The 22,253-nt window shown below is 35.8% G+C and overlaps 1 protein-coding gene across 1 annotated transcript in view; it reads left to right on the plus strand.

Moving 5' to 3' along the window:
• Positions 1–15: 15 nt before the first annotated feature.
• LOC123534670 (serine/threonine-protein kinase VRK1-like) overlaps positions 16–22,253 on the plus strand; it is a 32,485-nt gene continuing 10,247 nt past the window's right edge. Inside the window, exons 1-10 of the mRNA XM_045317016.2 lie at positions 16–147; positions 3,006–3,066; positions 7,345–7,482; positions 9,587–9,636; positions 13,075–13,144; positions 14,359–14,555; positions 15,180–15,284; positions 17,790–17,922; positions 18,295–18,415; positions 20,615–20,673. Coding sequence (XP_045172951.2) covers positions 3,033–3,066; positions 7,345–7,482; positions 9,587–9,636; positions 13,075–13,144; positions 14,359–14,555; positions 15,180–15,284; positions 17,790–17,922; positions 18,295–18,415; positions 20,615–20,673 — 907 coding nt within the window. The 5' untranslated portion in view covers positions 16–147; positions 3,006–3,032. The remainder of the gene's footprint in view (positions 148–3,005; positions 3,067–7,344; positions 7,483–9,586; positions 9,637–13,074; positions 13,145–14,358; positions 14,556–15,179; positions 15,285–17,789; positions 17,923–18,294; positions 18,416–20,614; positions 20,674–22,253) is intronic.

Raw genomic sequence — 22,253 nt, forward strand, 5'->3', positions numbered from 1 at the left:
TCATTGGTCCATTAGCTGGGATGGAAGAGAATTATTCAATGAAAATAAGCGTATGTTCTTGAGCTAGGTGAAGTTTGGCGGAAAATCTGAAATGCCGGAAGTGCATTAAAAACGAAACAGAAAACGACAATTTAGAAAATACTTAGTGTATGTTGAGTTCTGCGGTTCTTTATAGCTGAAAGCTTTCATTCTGTAGTGATATTTGATTTATAGGTCACTTCCAACAGCCTTGCTGTTGAGTTCACCCTTTAGCGATGTGGTTTGAGTGTCTACGGATCACGAGGTCCTGGGTTCGAGTCGAATTCAAGACGTAGGGCGAAAAGTTATAAAAAATATTATTAAAGTGTATATCAAGCAACCATAATTGAGCTGCACCATGAGAGAACCAACATAGTGCATTTGTGATTGAGCTGCACCATGAGAAAACCAACATAGTGCATTTGTGACCAGCATGGATCCAGACCAGCCTGCGCGTCCATGCAGTCTGGTCATGTTGTTCGCCTGTCCGCTAATAGTTTTCGCTGGTCTGGATCCATGCTGGTCGCAATTGCACTATGTTGCTTTTCTCATGGTGCGGCCCAATTATCAGTTTGCATCTACACTCCCTCGGACATCATTGCACAAAAAAATATCAGCTTTTTATTGTCAAGCAATAAAGCAGGTCTAAGCATATCCTAGTGCAGGGTTTTTCTTTGGCTGTTTTTATAGCCATTATTTGGCTATATTCCCAATGCCAAAAAGTATGTATTTTTCCCATTTAAATGAGTGCAAAAATTCCCAATGTACATTCTTAAAAAAAAATTTCATCAAAATTGCACAAACACTGACTAAATTATGGACAATTTTGTGATGGCAGTATGTTAATGAGGTTGTACAATGTGAAACAAGTGTATGAGAAAGTGCTTAAACACATCCTTACTATATCCTGTGGGATGAATATTTCCCAATATAGAACATTTACACGTCAGAATTCCCAATATTGGGGTTATAGGCTATGTTCCCAAAAAAGAAAGAAAAAACCCTGTAGTAGTTAGAATAATGGAAGGGTCTATCATGCCATGTGATGAATAGTTTTCTCATTTGCATGGCATCCATCCTGGATTTATTCTTACCTGCATGACTGGTAGGTGCATGATCTAGCATTTTGAGCTTGACTATTCTAAGAATAGGGGAGCTATCCTACTCGCCCCGGCGTTAGCGTTAGCGTGAAGGTCACACAAATGTTAAAGTTTGTGTACCACCCCAAATATTTTCAAAGTCCATTGAGATATTGCTTTCATATTTTGCATACTTGTTTACCATCATGACCCCAGTCTATAAAAAGGAGGAGGCAACTCTATCAAGCATTTTGACTGAATTATGGCCCCTTTTCGACTTTGAATATGCTTATTGTAATGTTAAAGTTTTACTCATAGCTTACATTATACTATCAAGCACTGAGAATAGTTGAGCGTGCTGTCAACTGACAGCACTTGTTTCTTACGGTATTTGGCTCAGTTGCAAGTAAAAGACCAGTTTACATTACACAATTAGCATCATGTTAATTGTTTAACGTATTACAAAAATATAAATTTAAATAAGATAATGAGCAGTATCGCAAAAAGGTAATATTGCACAGATTCATATTATTTTTCGATCAAACTAATTTATTATTATATAATTCATCTTTTGCTGGCCAAATAAATTAAAAATGTACAGGAAACTTATAATACTGTTACATACACAGTGGAAAGTTAGCAACACTGTAATACATTTGAGCCGCGCCATGGGAAAACCAACATAGTGGCTTTGCGACCAGCATGGATCCAGACAAGCCTGCGCATCCGCACAGTCTGGTCAGGATCCATGCTGTTCGCTAACAGTTTCTCCAGTTTCAATAGGCTTTAAAAGCGAACAGCATGGAGCCTGACCAGACTGCGCGGATGCGCAGGCTGGTCTGGATCCATGCTGGTCGCAAACCCACTATGTTGATTTTCTCATGGCACGGCTCATTTGCCTAATTCTTCAATCCTGTATGGCATAATACTAATCACATAATTATATATCATTCAACATCCATAAAGAAATTCAGTGTAAGTGGGTAAGATTTTCAACAAATATTGAGGCTTTCTGACAATTTTATGCATGGATAATCAGAAACTATGAAGATATGGAAAGCAGGAAAAACTAAACTACCTGTGTATGCGTTTAGGCATGAGGGTAAGGAAAATAACTCACTTGTCATGATCAACATGTGAATAATGAAAATAAATAGGAAATTGCCATGGGGTTGAAGTAAATGGGCACAAAATTCATGTACAGAGCTTCCAGTTTTTAAAGTTGAAAATATACAGAAAATATCGAGAACTTTTTTGGGAAAATGTCATAATTTCAAAGTATTAAGAACTAGTTACTTTCATTTGCATGCATTTTCATTTTGATTATAAAAAAAATTCATTAACATATAATATGTAGTTCAACATACTTTTAGTTTAATATAATATCAAAAAAGTGCTTCTCCTTACAAGAAAAGGCCAACGTTAAAAAAAATCTTGTTTTCCCTCCTGCCACCTATGCCATTAGAACTTGGTAGGTACATGTAGGTAGAGAAAATATTTTAATAATTAATGAAGTTGATATCACAGTGTGATAACAGAATATAAATAAAAATCAGTTATTTTAACCTTTATACCCTGCTAAATTTCTAAAATGGACTGGTCTATTATTCAGTTTGGGCAGTACCATTTATTATTCAAAGGGGTGTTCACTAAAAATTTACTGACAATAGCGAACAGTGCAGACCATGATCAGCCTGCAACTGCGAGGTAGTGCAGACTGGTCTTGGTCTGCACTGGTCGCAAAGGCAAGATCACTAGCTGACAGCAGGCTAATGCTTAAACATGATACTCAATAGCGAAAACAAACCCTGTTACTTGTTACATACTGGTATACAAGTAACTGTTTCTCACCCCTCCTTTAGACTGATGTGATTTAACTAAAATTTAACATGTGTATAATATTTTCAGGCTGTGGCAAGTTAGATTATACTGAAAATGCCAAAAGCAAAGACAGCTAAAGCACCAGCAGGTCAGATTCTTTTAAGCTTCTTGTAATGAATAACCACTTGCCTATATATACAAAGGTTTTTTTTATATATGCCTGTTTTGAAAAAAAAATGCACATATTATAGATTGACATTGTAATCTGTCCATTCCGGACTCAAAGAAAATATAATGGCTACAGCTTTTGAACTTGATAACTAAGCACTAGAGGAGAATCTTTATTTTTGGGCTAGTAAGTTAAAGGTCAAGGTCACAGTGACCTATAGACTAAATGTAGATATATTAAATGTTTTTTTTCTCAAGAGAATAATAGACAAGTTACCGATAATCACTATTTTAGATGTTGTTTTTAATGGCTAAAAAAGTCATTTGATATTTTATTTCATTTCTGAAGAATACTTTTATGTAGACTGTAAGACAGCTCAGCAAAGTTTCTTGTTTTCTTTTAAAAGAATTTGTTTTAAATGGCAAGTAAACAGACTTGTAACTTTGAAAATGGGAATCATTTTTTCTGTTCTCCAGCTTATAAAGTGGCTATTTCATCTATACTTCCAAAGAAAACAGACATAATATCAGCTGAAATAATAAAAAAATCAAATGAACAACTGAAGCAATTATGTGACCAGCATGGTTGCATTTTCATTGACCACACCAGTTTTTTTATGAAAGACAATTCTGTGAATAAAGCTTTATTCTCCAGTGAAGTTCATCTCAATGATCATGGAGCTGCAGTTTTTGCAAAAAACATTAAAGCCACCATACGAAAAATACTCAACATCAGTGTCAACCAAAGGAAACAACCACAAACGGGAAATTTTCGAAAGGCCAGCCAACAGCACAGAACACCATGGCGGCCACATCAGTGGAAGAACAAAGGTTCCCGGCAAAATTATCATCAGATTCACAATCGAGCAGCAATGTGGAATCAGCTGCCATGGATTTACATGAGTCCTCCACCCATGTACTAAGTGAAAGTACAGTTTATGACATGGAAACAATACAACAGACATACCAAAATACACAAAACAGCCAGACTAACAATTTGAAAAAGGATACCTGGTTCAACAAGCGAGGAATTAAAATAATGCATTTAAACATTCATTTTCTTTCACCCAAATTCGATGAAGTGAAAATTTTACTAAGTGAACATAGTGAATTAGATATTATCTGTTTCTGTGAAACCTTTTTAAATGACAGCTTCTCTGACAGTGAATTCCAACTAAATAATTACCAACTTTTTAGATGGGATAGGAAATCTCATGGAGGTGGTTTACTAGTTTATATTAAAGACAGCTTTCCTTGTACTAGAAGAACTGACTTAGAGTGTGAGGACTTGGAAATCATATGGCTTGAAATTAGACCATTGAATCAGAAATCTTTTATAATTGGTTATGTTTACAGACCACCATCTTCTTTGGCAAACTGGACTGAACAGTATGAAAAATGTCTTGAAAAGCTTATATGTGAAAACAAGGAAGTCATAATTCTAGGTGATTTTAATATAAATCTGTCAAACAATAATACATCAATGGTAAACAACTGGATTAATCTCAATGATGCATTTAATTTTACACAGTTAGTTAGCACTGCTACACGAACAACAGATTCAAGTTCTACTTTGATAGATCATGTATATACGAATGTACCCTGCAACATAAAGAATGTTTCAGTACCTCAACTTTCACTAAGTGACCATTTTCCAGTATGCATAACCAGGAATACATCCTCGAATTCTGATGGTCCAAGTCATAACATCATATCCTACAGGCAACTCAAAAATTTTAACCAAAACTCGTTTCTAAATGATTTACAATGCCAGCCATGGGGTACAATAGACATTTTTGATGATCCGAGTGATGCCCTTGACTATTTTACAAATTTATTTCTAAAGACGCTGGACTACCATGCCCCAACAAAAAAGAAACGTGTCAAACACTCTAATCAACCTAACTGGTATACTAAAGAAATTGAATTAACCATCAAACAAAGAGATCATTTTAAACGCATAGGTAATAAAAGCAGATACAAAGAATGGCGTACAAAAGTAAAAAATATGATATATCAGGCAAAAAAGTCCTTCTTCACAGATACAATTAATAAAAATCACAATAAAGATACAAAATTACTGTGGAAAAACCTAAAAGATCTAACTGGAGACTCTTCCAAGTCCCAAACCAATTTTATCAATGATGAATCTGGAAGCCCAATACTTGATCCAGAAACTACAGCTAACACTTTCAACAACTTCTTTCTTAATGTATTTCAGTCTGTTGAACAGAATTTAAATCAAAATGTAAACTGTAGTCAACAAACTAACACTTCTAGCAATGAATATGACATACCACCAATTACACAAAAATTTGTTGAAACTCAATTACTCAATTTAGATTCAAAAAGTCCACTGGCTTAGATGGATTAAATGCTAAATTTTTACAAATGTCAGCAAAGATAATAGCAAGGCCTCTTACCAAAGTACTAAATCTAAGTATTGCAAACAAAATATTTCCTGACCAATTTAAGATTGCAAAGATAACACCAATTTACAAGAAAGGCTCAAAAAGTGATAAAAATAATTATAGACCAATATCAGTACTGCCTGTGTTATCAAAAATTATTGAAAGACATGTCTCAAACAGTTTAAAATTCTACCTAGAAGAAAATGGGCTGTTATACAACTATCAATCAGGATTTAGGGCCAATCATTCATGTGAAACAGCCTTGACTGCTATTACTGACAGATGGATTAATGCAATTAACTCAAAACAAACAGTAGGGACAGTTTTTCTTGATCTCTCTAAAGCCTTTGACCTGGTAAATCATGCAACACTCTTTGAAAAGCTTAAATCATTTAATGTTAGTGATTCAGCTTTACTATGGTTTAGATCTTACCTGTCAAACAGGTATCAGAGGTCTGTGTTTCAGGGAAACTATCAAAACTGGGTCATATTCAATCTGGGGTGCCTCAGGGATCAGTCCTGGGACCCCTACTCTTTGTGATGTATATCAATGACCTACCAAATGAATTAAAAGATATATTCACAGACATGTTTGCGGACGACACCACAATAACTGCAGCAGGTAAAACAAACATTGAAGTACAAAATACTCTTCAAAATTCTCTAAACAGAATCCTTGCTTGGTGTCAGAACAACTCCATGTCTCTTAATGCAAAAAAGACAAAGGCAATGGCAATACAAACAACAAATAAACCAAAAGTCAATAGCTCTATTCAACTCTATCTTGGAAATGAAAAAATAGAATTTTCTGACTCGGAAAGCCTTCTGGGAGTACAAGTTGACCAGGGTCTCAAATGGAAAGAACAAGTACACAAAGTACTAAAAAAATGCAACTCTAAACTATATCTCTTGCAGCGTATAAAATGTTTCTTAGACTTGCCTGTGCGAAAAATGTTTTTTAATGCGTACATCTTACCACATTTAGATTACTGCTGCTCTATTTGGGGTAACTGCAATGCAACAGAAATTGAAACAATTATAAAATTTCAGAAACGAGCAGCAAGAACAATTCTTGATACTAATGTTGACACTCCATCAGAGGAACTATTTACTACACTAAATTGGATGAAATTTCCTGACAGGGTTAAATATAAAAAAGCAATCATTGTGTACAAATCACTTAATGACATATGCCCAGACTACTTCAGAACAAAATTCACATACTTGCACAAAGTCAAAAAAGTTAACTTAAGGTCATTAGATTCAAAACAAAATCTGTACTTGCCAAAGCCAAACATAGAAATATTTCGGAAATGTCTCGATTATTCAGGTCCCAGTCTATGGAATGAGTTGCCTGTTGAAGTCCGTACTGCAGAAAACTTAAGTTGTTTTAAACTAAAATACCTGGCATACTGGAAAGGGTCACAGGTCTAAAAATGGTTTTCAGGGGCAAATTCCACATTTATTAATTATAGAAATATCTGTGTCATTTTCTACTGTTATAATTGTGCATTTTGTATGTGTGTGCGCATGTGTGAGTGTATGTGTGTGAGTGCCTGTGTGCATATATTTCAAATTATTTATTGCATTATATAACTTTTTGTCATGACTATAATTATGTATTTTATTACTATGTTAATTTGAAAGTCTACACTGTTGTAAATATTGTATATATGATGAGGCTCACAGGGAAGATCGGGTTACCTGACTGTGTTGCCTCTTTAAATAAAGTCTTTATTATTATTATTATTATCTTTATTATTATAAAATTGGTTTCAAATTTTAGAACTGATTGGACAGAAGGTAAAGACATTTTGTCATAACTGATTTTATTTTCTTTCAAACAGCCAAAAAACCCAGAGCACCAAAAGGCCCCAAGTTAGCAGAGAAGTTTCCAAATGGTGAGGTACTTAGAGATTTGTGCAAAAAGTACTGGACACTTGGTGATGTCATTGGACAGGGAGGTTTTGGACTGATATATTTAGGTTAGTACATTTTTTAGCTCACCTGTCACGAAGTGACAAGGTGAGCTATTGTGACCGCTTGATGTCCGTCATGCGTCGTCAATCAACAATTTCTAAAAAAATCTTCTTCTTGAAAACCACTGGGCAAAATTACACCAAACTTCACAGGATTGATCCTTGGGTGGCCCCCTTTCAAAATTGCTCAAAGAATTAAATTCCATGCAGAACTCTGGTTGCTATGGCAACCGAAAGGAAAAACTTTAGAAATCTTCTTGTCCAAAACCACAGGGCCTAGGGCTGGTATGTAGCATCATCTAGTGGTCCTCTACCAAAATTGTTCAAATAATCCCCCTAGGGTCAAATATGGCCCCGCCCCGGGGGTCACATGGTTTATATAGACTTATATAGGGAAAATTTTCTTGTACAAAACCACATGGCCTAGGGCTTTGATATTTGGTATGTAGCATCATCTAGTAGTCCTCTACCAAGATTGTTCAAATTTTCCCCCTAGGGTCAAATATGGCCCGCCCCGGGGGTTCCAAGTTTTACATAGACATATAGGAAAAAAGTTTAAAAATCTTCTTGTCTGAAACCACATCACTTAGACCTTTGATATTTGGTGTGTAGCATTGTCTTATGTCCTCAACCAAAATTGTTCAAATTGTACCCCTTGGGTGAAAAGAGACCCTGCCCTGGGGGTCCCAAGTTTTATATAGACTTATATAGGAAAAAACTTTAAAAATCTTCTAGTCTGGAACCATACAACCTAGGATTTTGATATTTGGTATGATATATTGTCTAGTAGTCCTCTACCAAAATTGTTCAAATTATGCCCCTGGGGTTAAAAGAGGCCCCGCCCTGGGGTCACTTAATTATTATGTGAGTTATATAGGAAAAATACTTAAAAAATCATCTGATCCTATTTCCAAGACTGTTTAGTTATAATTACCTGATGACCCCAAGTAATATGATGTCACTTGACTGTGACCTTGACCTGCTGACCTACTTTCTTGTTTTTTAAGATACAGCCTTGAAATTTTGATGACATACGGTTTTGCACACAAATCGTAAAACTGAATTTCATTGACCATGAATGTGACCTACTGACTTTCTTAATATTTTATCATCAGTTTGACATTTAAAACATGTAGCTCATATTACTCAGGTGAGCGATCCAGGGTCATCATGACCCTCTTGTTTGTATTTAGTATGTAAATAACAGGGTTGCCACTTACATTGAAAAGTCGGGGGAAAATGTGTTGTTGTTTTTTCAAGGTCAGTGTATTGTCGGGGAAATCTTGATAATGGTCATTGAAAAATGAAATTTTAGAAAAGTCAGGGGAAAATGAAATTTTAGAAAAGTCAGGGGAAAAAGAAACTCTTGGAGTAGGCCGAAAAATATGGTGGTATTGGTCAGTGAAAAGAATGGTTTAGTCAGGGAAAAGTCGGGGAATTTCATTTTCTCAACTAAGTGGCAACCGTGAATAAGATGTTTGACTGTCTTTACATTTGTTTCTTGAATCATTTTCTAGTAAGCAGATGTGATAGATGCATAATGTGTTATTTCTATGTAGTTTGACTGCCACTGTGGCAAAGTGGTTAAAATATTTGAATTTGAATAACTTATCCCTCGCTGCTGTAGACTCAAAAACTTGCTTGGCTTACAGAAAGTCGGTGGTTGTTCCCAGGTGGAAGTTTGGGTCTAAAATAATGCCTGGATAGGGCCGTAAGTGTCGGTCTTCCTTTACCATCAGATGCTGGATATTTGCCATATGACCTGAAACTTTGTTGATGCTGATGTGTTATAAACCCAGCAAAAAGCAAAGAAAAATCAACATAGTTCCTTTTGATGGGTATCGAAATTTTGAATGAAAAAAGGGTCATCTGTCATTTTCATTTAATATCAAGTAAATGAAGACAAACCAAAAAATAATTTTTCAGACATACAGAAAATGCACACACAGATTAATACATTATTTTGATAGTTATGTTCGTAACCTTTTGTTACATGTGGCAGATTGTGGTAAAAGTATTTTTACTGAATGCTAAATAAATGGGAATTAGGACTTTTATTTCTACTGAATAAATACTGGAAAGTAAAGCTGGACATGTTTTGTTATTTCAGCATCAGATACAGATAGGGCTGGACCAGATGCAGAATATGTTGTTAAAATTGTAAGTATATTGTATGGCTACAAAGTAGGGTTAATTACAGTGAATGTAACTTAGTGCCATGCATACACATTGAAATTTGCACAAATTATATGCTTTACAGAATGCGCAAACAAGACAGATCAGTCTTAGATTTGTTTTGATAGGATTATTAGTTTTGCTAGGAATAGCTCTAACAGCTAAATGAAAAATGAAATTAGCTCATTATTTTTGAAGACATGAAATATACATTTAGTTGCCAAAGTTTTGGGGAATTTTTTCTGCCACAAAATAGGGAAAAAAGACCATTTTTATACGTCCAAAGGGACGTATTATGTTATGACGCTGGTGTCCGTATGTCCGTTAGCAATTTCGTGTCCGCTCTGTAACTCTTGAACCCCTTGAAGGATTTCAAGGAAACTTTACACAAATGTTTACCACACCGAGACGATGTGCAGAGCGCATGTTTTGGATGTCTCGCTTCAAGGTCAAGGTCACACTTAGGAGTCAAAGGTCATATCAGTTTGTTTCGTGTCAGCTCTGTAACTCTTGAACCCCTTGAAGGATTTCAAAGAAACTTGACACAAATGTTCACCACACCAAGACGACTTGCAAAGCGCATGTTCCGGATGACTTGCTTCAAGGTCAAGGTCACACTTAGGGGTCAAAAGTCATATCAGTTTGTTTCGTGTCCGCTCTGTAACTCTTGAACTGCTGGAAGGATTTCAAAGAAACTTGGCAGAAATGGTCCCCACATTGTAACGATGTGCAGAGCGCATGTTCCGGATGACTCGCTTCAAGGGTCAAAGGTCATATATGACTTTGCTTTGTGTATATTGCTCTGCATTGCAGTGGTCTTGTTTTTATTTGGCAGATCTCTTTTTTGTACTTACAATAATTTTTTTTTGAATTACTTCCCTTTTATGTTACTTTAAATAGCTTATTTTGAAACTTTTTTATTATTGGCCGTAGGGAAAAACCGAGACCACTTTTTTGTGGTACAACATGGATGGTACCTCTAATTTTAAGGTGTATTTTTACATACCTATACCTGATAAGGATTTTTTTGTAGACTTTGATTTTTTTAGCTCACCTGTCACATAGTGACAAGGTGAGCTTTTGTGATCATGCAGCGTCCGTCGACCGTGCGTCCGTCCGTCCGTAAACTTTTGCTTGTGACCACTCTAGAGGTCACATTTTTTGTGGGATCTTTATGAAAGATGGTCAGAATGTTCACCTTGATGATATCTAGGTCTAGTTCGAAACTGGGTCATGTGCCTTCAAAAACTAGGTCAGTAGGTCTAAAAATAGAAAAACCTTGTGACCTCTCTAGAGGCCATATATTTCACAAGATCTTCATGAAAATTGGTCAGAACGTTCACCTTGATGATATCTAGTTCAAATTCCAGACTGGGTCACTTGCCTTCAAAAACTAGGTCAGTCGGTCAAATAATAGAAAAACCTTGTGACCTCTCTAAAGGCCATATTTTTCATGGGATCTGTAATAAAAAGTTGGTCTGAATAGTCACCTTGATGATGTCTAGGTCAAGTTCGAAACTGGGTCACGTGCTGTCAAAAACTAGGTCAGTAGGTCTAAAAATAGAAAAACCTTGTGACCTCTCTAGAGGCCATATATTTCATGAGGTCTTCATGAAAATTAGTCAGAATGCACACCTTGATGATATCTAGGTCAAGTTCGAAACTGGGTCACGTGCGGTCAAAAACTAGGTCAGTAGGTCAAATAATAGAAAAACCTTGTGACCTCTCTAGAGGCCATATTTTTCATGGGATCTGTATGAAGGTTGGTCTGAATGTTCATCTTGATGATGTCTAGGTCAAGTTCGAAAGTGGCTCACGTGCCTTCAAAAACTAGGTCAGTAGGTCAAATAATAGAAAAACCTTTTGACCTCTCTGAAGGCCATATTTTTCATGGGATCTGTATGAAAGTTGGTCTGAATGTTCATCTTGATGATATCTAGGTCAGGTTCGAAACAGGGTCATGTGCAGTCAAAAACTAGGTCAGTAGGTCTAAAAATAGAAAAACCTTGTGACCTCTCTAGAGGCCATACTTGTGAATGGATCTCCATAAAAATTGGTCAGAATGTTCATCTTGATGATATCTAGGTCAAGTTCGAAAGTGGGTCACGTGCCTTCAAAAAGTAGGTCAGTAGGTCAAATAATGAAAAAAACCTTGTGACCTCTCTAGAGGCCATATTTTTCATGGGATCTGTATGAAAATTGGTCTGAATGTTTATCTTGATGATGTATAGGTCAAGTTTGAAACTGGGTCAACTGCGATCAAAAACTAGGTCAGTAGGTCTTGAAATAGAAAAACCTTGTGACCTCTTTAGAGGCTATACCCTTGAATGGATCTTCATGAAAATTGGTCAGAATGTTCACCTTGATGATATCTAGGTCAGGTTTGAAACTGGGTCACGTGCCTTAAAAAAACTAGGTCAGTAGGTCAAATAAGAAAAAAACCTTGTGACCTCTCTAGAGGCCATACTTTTCGTGGGATCTGTATGAAAATTGGTCTGAATGTTCATCTTGATGATATCTAGGTCAAGTTTGAAACTGGGTCAACTGCGGTCAAAAACTAGGTCAGTAGGTCTAAAATTATTTAAATCTTTTGACCTCTCTAGAGGCCATATTTTTCAATGGATCTTCATGAAAATTGATCTGAATTTTCACCTTGATGATATCTAGGTCAGTTTCGAAACTGGGTCATGTGCGGTCAAAAACTAGGCCAGTAGGTATAAAAATAGAAAAACCTTGTGACCTCTCTGGAGGCCATATTTTTCATGAGATCTTCATGAAAATTAGTGAGAATGTTCACCTTGATGATGTCTAGTTAAAGTTTAAAACAGGGTCATGTACCTTCGAAAACTAGGTCAATAGGTCAAATCATAGAAAAACCTTGTGACCTCTCTAGAGACCATATTTTTCAATGGATCTTCATGAAAAATGGTCAGAATTTTTATCTTGATAATATCTAGGTCAAGTTCAAAACTAGGTCACATGAGCTGAAAAACTAGGTCACTATGTCAAATAATAGAAAAAAACGACGTCATACTCAAAACTGGGTCATGTGGGAAGAGGTGAGCGATTCAGGACCATTATAGTCCTTTTTTTTTTTTTTTGTGGACTTAGATTTGTTTTTTGAAGTTTTCCTTTTGTTGTTCCAGTCCTTTGGGGCTACAACAGTCAAGTTCTTAAAATTTTGCTCCAATCCTATGATGTAAGCCTTCGGGCGTATATTGCCCCGCTTGTCGGCGCTCTTGTTCTTGGGAAGCAGCAGAATATTGGCCTTAAGTTTGTTGTACAAGTGTGAAAAGCCCTGATATGTAAATGAAACATTGTTCAACTAAATGAAACAAAACAAATATGATTATGTGTTGTATGTTGTCAATTCAGAAAATGCTTTAATCATACATCTGAAAAATGTTCATTTTGATGTTTCAGGAACCCATCAGCAATGGACCATTGTTCTGTGAATTGCATTTCTATCAGAGAGTTGCTAAACCTGATCTCAGTATGTACACTTTTCGATCACTTGCTTTCCATTGCTCATCCATCCACACTTTTCTTCAAATGGCATCTTCTCTGAAACCATTGAAACTTGGCTTGGATGTTCCTTGCTTGTTCCTATACCAAAGATGTTAAAAAAATTTCATTTTATACAGAATTCTGGTTGCCATGAAAAAAAAAGATGAAAAAACTTCTTTTCCTAAAGCACAGGCCCAGAGCATAGCTGTATGGTTAGTAACATTGTCTAGTGGTCCTTTACCAAATTTGTTCAAATGCTGGGTGTCATGGTTAACATATTTTACATAGATTTATATATTAAGGGAAACTTTAAAAATCTTCTCTAAAACCTTAAGACCCAGAACTTAGATATTAAATTTTTGCTTGAACCATAGTATAGTGGTTCTTCTCCCAAGTTTATTAAAATCATACCCCTTGGGTCAGTTTGGCCTCACTCAGGGGGTCATTTATTTTTTTGTAGACTTATATAGGAAAAACTTTAAAATTCTTCTTGTCTAAAATGTCAAGGTATAGAGCTTAGATATTTGGCATAAAACATTGTGTAGAGGTCCTCTACCAAAAAGTCATGTACCCATTTGAGTCAGGTGAGCTATTTAGGGCCGGCATGGTCCTTTTTTGTTTGAAATTGAAATATATGTTGTGCAATATAAAGTCAATCTATGCCTCTTGCATAATTATGAAAAATAACACCACTTTTTCAGCCATAAACCGCTCTGTCATTGCCATCATCAGTTTAATTTGAAGTAACAACATTGAGGAGAAGAAGGTTCTTTTTGGATTAGAAGTTTCTGACATCCAAAGTATAATAGAGCCGCGCCATGAGAAAACCAGCATAATGCATTTGCGGCCAGCATGGATCCAGACCAGCCTGCGCATCCGCGCAGTCTGGTCAGGATCCATACTGTTCACTTTCAAAGACTATTGCAATCAGAGAAACTGTTAGCGAACAGCATGGATCCTGACCAGAATGCGCAGGCTGGTCTGGATCCATGCTGGTCGCAAATGCACTATGTTGGTTTTTTCATGGCGCGGTTCAATATATTGCTTTCATATTTGTAATAAATATTTTATGTAAGGACAATATTTGCAGTTAGGTAATGGGATGGGAAACAAACAATGTGCTGTTTAAGGTTGTATAGCCATTTTAAGATAAAAAAAATAATTTAAAAATAAGTTGAAAGTTTTTGTCTTTCTTTACAGTTGATAGCTGGGTAAAGTCAAGGAAATTGAAGTATCTAGGTGTACCGAAGTATATAGCCAGTGGTCAACATGAGTATAAAGGAGTGAACTACAGGTTTATGGTGATGGAAAGGTTTAGTACAGACCTACAGAAAGTGTTTGAGGCCGCTGGTAAAATGTTCTCTAAACAGACAGTGTATGCTCTAGCACTGAGGATGGTAAGAAATTTGTAGTTTGTTGGTGGTAAAATTGTCTGTGGATATTGTTATCACAATGTGTATGGAGTCAAAATTTTAGAGTTGATTAATCAGTACACAGTTTAATAGACAGAATGTTAGTTATGATTAACGCACAGTTGAAACTCGATCTCTCTTATTTCGGAATTGTCTTGAAGACATTTTCAAGTCTCCCCCCCAAAAACCTTAACACAAAATATCATTTCGGTCATCTCGAAGTAAAACGCTTGATCCCTTGAATTTCGAGATACCGAGTTTCAACTGTATATCTCTCGTGGCCAAAATTATTCCAAACAGCTACTCTCCTGGATTAAGACAATGCAGCTATCAATACTCCTGTATTTTTTGCTGATGTTGAATATTTCATAATTCTGTTTATGACAATTTTAAATTTTCATAAATTTACAAGAGTAGTATACTATTAGATATGAAACTTAACTTTAGGACATTCTTATGACATGAATTTGTCAATGATGAAAATTTTTGTTGACGATCACATCTGACAGGAACAGTTTATCTCTGATGCGTCAAGATTGGGATTAAGCATTACAACACTAGTAAAACAATATAATTATGTGCTTAATCTTTATAAATTTCATATTGCAGATAGATTCCCTGGAATATCTACATGAAAATCACTATATACATGCTGACATTAAAGCCTCTAATTGTCTTCTTGGATATAAAAATGGAAAAACAGATGTTGACTCGGTAAATATTTTTGTTTTGGTTATAAATGGTATAATACCAGCAGTTTATTTTTGGATTATGTATTATGTAAATTTGTGTGATACAGTTGCTAATACATAAAAGTCAAATTTATAGAAAATGGATCTGATTAGTGTAGTAGAAGTATTTATTTTATGCTCTTCTGTGAAATACTGAAATTTATCAGTGAAATAAAATTGATATTTTCACTGTTTCAAACAGTAAAAATATCATTTTTATTTTTCACTGTTACGGAACTACATTTGAATGCGAAATGATATGAATTATAAATGATAGGAATTTCCTTGCAAAAATTTCTTCAGTAAACGTAAAGATGTAAAAAAATAATAAAAGGATTATTTACATTTACATTTTATCATGATTAAAAGTAAAAGAAATCAGGAAACGTAATAGAACTATTTATAGTTTTTAGCTCACTTGTCACAAAGTGACAAGGTGAGCTTTTGTGATTGCGCAGCGTCCGTTGTTCGTCCGTTAGTCCGTGCGTGCGTAAACTTTTGCTTGTGACCACTCTAGAGGTCACATTTTTCATGAGATCTTTATGAAGGTTGGTCAGAATGTTCACCTTGATGATATCTAGGTCAAGTTCGAAACTGGGTCACATGCGGTCAAAAACTAGGTCAGTAGGTCTAAAAATAGAAAAACCTTGTGACCTCTCTAGAGGCCATATATTTCACAAGATCTTCATTAAAATTGGTCAGAATGTTCACCTTGATGATATCTAGGTCAGTTTTGAAACTGGGTCACGTGCCTTCAAAAACTAGGTCAGTAGGTCAAATAAAAAAAAACCTTGTGACCTCTCTAAAGGCCATATTTTTCATGGGATCTGTATGAAAGTTGGTCTGAGTGTTCATCTTGATGATATCTAGGTCAAGTTCGAAACTGGGTCAGGTGCATTCAAAAACTAGGTCAGTAGGTCTAAAAATAGAAAAACCTTGTGACCTCTCTAGAGGCCACACTTATGAATGGATCTTCATAAAGATTGGTCTGAATGTTCATCTTGATGATATCTAGGTCAAGTTCGAAAGTGGGCTATGTGTCATCAAAAAATAGGTCAGTAGGTCAAATAATGAAAAAACCTTGTGACCTCTCTAGAGGTCATATTTTTCATGGGATGTGTATGAAAATTGGTCTGAATGTTTATCTTGATGATATATAGGTCAAGGTTGAAACTGGGTCAACTGCGATCAAAAACTAGGTCAGTAGGTCTTAAAATAGAAAAACTTTGTGACCTCTCTAGAGGCCATACCCTTAAACGGATCTTCATGAAAATTGGTCAGAATGTTCACCTTGATGATATCTCGGTCAAATTTGAAACTGGGTGACGTGCCATCAAAAACTAGGTCAGTAGGTCAAATAATAAAAAATCCTTGTGACCTCTCTAGAGGCCATACTTTCCATGGGATTTGTATGAAAGTTGGTCTGAATGTTCATCTTGATGATATCTAGGTCAAGTTTGAAACTGGGTCAGCTGTGGTCAAAAACTAGGTCAGTAGGTCTAAAATTAGAAAAATCTTTTGACCTCTCTAGAGGCCATATTTTTCAATTGATCTTCATGAAAATTGGTCAGAATTTTTATCTAGATGATATCTAGGTCAGTTTCTAAACCGGGTCACATGAGCTCAAAAACTAGGTCACTATGTCAAATAATAGAAAAAAACGACGTCATACTCAGAACTGGGTCATGTGGGAACAGGTGAGCGATTCAGGACCATCATGGTCCTCTTGTTCTACAAAGACATCCTGACGTCACGGCATTATGACATTATGATGCGATGCACGTGACATTGCGCGGACAAACTGAATATAATTTGGTTAAAAACATTAAAAATGCATAAAATAAATAGAAAATTTGTTTGTTCCAGTGTAAGATCGAAATATATCTCAGTCGTGAACACCATAATTTACATTTTCACTTGTGACTGCGCCACTCGTGAAAATATTGCATTATAGTGTTCACTCGGTGAAATATATTTCGATCTTACACTAAAACAAACAAATATCCTCTATATGTTATGTCATAATTGTGTGTCTAACATACTTATCTAGACAGGCGAGGTAATGAAATACTGTTATATAAGTAATTTCATGGTTTAATTTAATGGCTTTTTCATGGGGATATGAATTTATTAGTTTTAGCTTTAAAACATATACCGATTACCTAATTTTACTTTTCTTATTGGGATTTAATATCATCCATTGACTCAACAACGAAATCCAAGAAAAATTAGTCACTTATTAAATTAATGTTTTCACAACTTGTTATGAAACTAACACGTTGTATCTATTTTAAAATATACCTAGCAATTATTTGAAATTTTGAGTTCTACTTTCAAAAATATGTATTGCAAACATGATAGCCTTTGTAGATAGTCCTTCCTAATTCTTCTAAAAAGTTTGTAAATATGTGTGAAGTATAAAATTTCAAAAAGTGAAATCACACGAGCCGCAACCAAGCACATTACATTAATAACATTGTTATGACAGATACATTTGGTTGACTTTGGTCTAGCAGCGAAGTATGCACCAGGGGGAACACATAAAGACTACAAGGAAGATCCTCGGAAAGCACATGATGGTACAGTCGAGTTTACTTCAACAGACGCTCACAAGGGTGTAGGTAAGTGAGATAGTATACTTGAGTTTGCTCCCACAGAGAGTGCCTAGTTGTGTTCAGATCTTTCGCACGAGTTTGTTATAACTGATGGATAAAAGTCCCCAACTTTTGCATAGCATATTAACTCCGTCAAATCTTGTATGACTACATATATAAAAAAATATTCTCTTGCGGAATGGCAATTAGGACAAAAATGGTTATAGTTGGTAAATACTTAACTCTTGTGCATACCAGTTATTGCCATTCTGATTTTGAAAATGCATGTAAAGGTAAAGATTCAACAGAAATAATTATATTTATCAGATCTCCAGAAAAATAACACTTAAATATAACTGCATTGATCTTTTTAACAAAACTTCAGTTAATTTTTTTCAGATGGGTCACGGAGAGGTGACATGGAGATTCTAGGATATTGTTTGTTACAGTGGCTATGTGGGAGACTACCGTGGGAAGACAAATTAGCAGACAAAAACTATGTCAGGGATGCTAAGATAAAGTATGATTAAATTTTGATTTAATTTCGGTGATCATGAAAAAAAGCTTGTATTTCAGTGAATATTGTTTGACTCAAAGATAGTACATTTGCTTGACTCATAATGATCAATGTTCAAAGTGAAGAGCCTTCTTTGGTCAGTAGTTAAAGTTCACTGACATCAAGTCACTTTTCCACCACATCTGTGAGTTTGAAACCCTGCCTGGGATGTAGAATTTTTATACCCCCACCAAACATGTTTGAGGGGGGTATATAGGAGTCAGTTTTGTCGCGTTTGTCGCGTCCCGTCGCGTCCCGTCCCGTCGCGTCCCGAAATCTATTATCTCAGTTATTACCAAATGGATTTGATTCAAACTTAAAATACATGTTAAACCTTATCACCCACATCATGTGACACAAGGTGCATAACTCTTGACAACAAGTTTTCATGAATTATGTCCCCTTTTACTTAGAATTTAAGGTTAATTTGTTGTATTTTCACTATATCTCAATTATTACTGAATGGATTTGATTTAAACTTAAAATAGATGTTCCACCTCATCACCCACATCATGTGACATAAGGTGCATAACTCTGACACCATTTTTTTATGAATTATGCCCCTTTTTACTTAGAATTTAAGGTTGATTTTGATGTATTTTCACTTTATCTCAGTTACTACTGAATGGATTTGATTCAAACTTAAAATAGATGTTCCACCTCATCACCCACATCATGTGCCCACATCATGTGACACAAGGTGCATAACTCTTACACCAAGTTTTCATGAATTATGTCCCCTTTTACTTAGAATTTAAGGTTAATTTTGTTGTATTTTCACTATATCTCAGTTATTACAAAATGGATTTGATTCAAACTTAAAATAGTTGTTCCACCTCATCACCCAGACGATGTGACATAAGGTGCTTAACTCTGACATAAATTTTTTATGAATTATGTCCCCTTTTACTTTAAATTTAAGGTTGATTTTGATGTATTTTCACTATATCTCAATTATTACAAAATGGATTTGATTCAAACTTAAAATAGATGTTCCACCTCATCACCCACATCATGTGACACAAGGTGCATAACTCTGACACCAATTTTTCATGAATTATGCCCCTTTTTACTTAGAATTTAAGGTTAATTTTGATGTATTTTCACTATATCTCAATTACTACTGAATGGATTTGATTCAGACTTAAAATAGATGTTCCACCTCATCACCCACATCATGTGACACAAGGTGCATAACTCTGACACTATTTTTCTTGAATTGTGTCCCCTTTTACCTAGAATTTAAGGTTAATTTTGATGTATTTTCACTATATCTCATTCTGATTGGCTTAGAGCCAAAGGGAAGTAACCTTTTTTTAACCTTTGTACTGAGTTTCTTCCCCTTAAATTCCAGGAATTAGTCTATTTTTAGAAATCCTATTTTTAGATTTTCAATATTTTAGGTATTTTTCTAACTTCTTTATTATAAGTCCTATGTAAAAAATAAAAACATTTTTCTGTGGTAACATGGGTCGGTAAGACATTTTTTTTTATTCACTTTTAGTGTATCTCTAATATTAGAGATTTAATATATTTACTAGTATTACTATACTAGTATTATACTAGTATTACTATACTAGTATTATACTAGTATTACTTATATGTGGAAGCCCAGGATGAAGTACTCCAAAGTATTTTTAAGATTCCTTATGATTGCCATTCTTCTGTGACAAGACCGTATGGTGGGGGTATGAGTCACTCCTGTGACAGTTCTAGTTTGTGTGAGGAAGCTGCCCAGGTAGCTTGCAGAGCTGGTGGTTCTACCCAGCATGAAATGAGCCACGCCATGAGAAAACCAACATAGTGCGTTTGCGACCGGCATGGATCCAGACCAGCCTGCGCATTTGCGCAGTCTGGTCAGGATCCATACTGTTCGCTAACAGTTTCTCTAATTGCAATAGGCTTTGAAAGCGAACAGCATGGATCCTGTGTTGCGATACGTCAGACCTTCTTTGAGTGGGGCTTAAAAACTAGGCAAGAAATTTTTAGTTACCAATAAGTAGTTAGAATTTTATGGAAATGTCACAATACTTATATAGATTTCATAATGCAATTTTTGCTGGAAATTAGATTAAGGAGATACCATGTGAATGCAGTAAAAGTTTACTTCTAAGTGGGGTTTTTTCCAGTTGTTTATGATTTTATTGGATTTTATCTTTTCAGAGGCATGAATGATATTCCAGGTTTGATGAAGAAATGTTTTCCTAAAGGAGGTGCGCCAGGTAATAGAGACAGAAAAATCGCTATATCTTAAGACTGTATTTCAAGGACTGAATGGAAAACTTGTTACTCCTTCTTTAATACGAGTTATGACAATATTCCGTTCAACACTGGTGCTACAAGTTTATTTTTATTTTGTACATGAGAAGAACATTACGAAAAAAGAGCTTTGTGTGTTAAATCTGCCAGTATCAAAGTCTTTTAAATGGGGACTGTGCTTGAAATGAAGGTTTGATGGGTTCTGGCATTTAAGCTAAAGAAAAGTTATTGCATGACCTAAATTTTGTGGTATCTGTAAATCCAATTAAAAAATAAAATTTTCTAAGACTGCAGTCTTTACAGTTCTGTGTATGTTACACAGATGAGATATATTTGTATATTTAATACAGATTTTGACACTATTTTTATGCCCCCAAAGGGAGGCATATAGTTTTTGAACCGTCTGTCTGTCGGTCTGTCAGTCTGTCCGCAATTTTTGTGTCCGGTCCATATCTTTGTCATCAATGGATGGATTTTCAAACACCTTGACATGAATGTGTACCACAGTAAGACGACGTGTCGCACGCAAGACCCAGGTCAGTAGCTCAAAGGTAAAGGTCACACTTAGACATTAAAGGATAGTGCATTGATGGGCGTGTCTGGTCCATATCTTTGTCATCGATGGATGGATTTTCAAATAACTTGGCATAAGTGTGTACCACAGTAAGATGGCGTGTCGCGCGCAAGACCCAGGTCCGTAGCTCAAAGGTCAAGGTCACACTTAGACGTTAAAGGATTGTGCATTGATGGGCGTGTCCGGCCCATATCTTTGTCATCGATGGATGGATTTTCAAATAACTTGGCATGAATGTGTACCACTATAAGACGACATGTCGTGCGCAAGACCCAGTTCGTAGCTCAAAGGTCAAGGTCACACTTAGACGTTTAAGGATAGTGCATTGATGGGCGTGTCCGGTCCATACCTTTGTCATCGATGGATGGATTTTCAAATAATTTGGCATGAATATGTACCACAGTAAGACGACGTGTCACATGCAAGACCAAGGTTCGTAGCTCAAAGGTCAAGGTCACACTTAGACGTTAAAGGTCATTTTTCATGATAGTGCATTGATGGGCATGTCTGGTCCATATCTTTGTCATTCATGCATGGATTTTAGAATAACTATACATGAATGTGTGACACAGTAAGACGACGTGTCACAAGCAAGACCCAGCTCCGTAGGTCAAAGGTCCTATACTCTAACATCGGCCATAACTATTCATTCAAAGTGCCATCGGGGACATGTGTCATCCTATGGAGACAGCTCTTGTTCTGCATTGGTTAGATTATGTAAACGTGGTCTCTCAACCTAACTTGTGTTTCTATATTACTGTATGTTCCAGTACTAATTAGTTCTCCACAAGTAACTGACAACTTCTGCACATTAATCAAATTACTAATAGGTCAGATGACTTGTCCTGTGAATCAGAGGACTTCTGTGGCCCAGTGGTAAAGGTTCCTGACTTCGAATCACTTGCTCCGCACTGATGTGAGCTTGAAACCTAGCTTTGGATGTAGAATTCTTCATGTGAGGAAGCTATC

Source organism: Mercenaria mercenaria, chromosome 1 (assembly GCF_021730395.1).
Source record: "Mercenaria mercenaria strain notata chromosome 1, MADL_Memer_1, whole genome shotgun sequence".
NCBI lineage: Eukaryota > Metazoa > Mollusca > Bivalvia > Venerida > Veneridae > Mercenaria > Mercenaria mercenaria.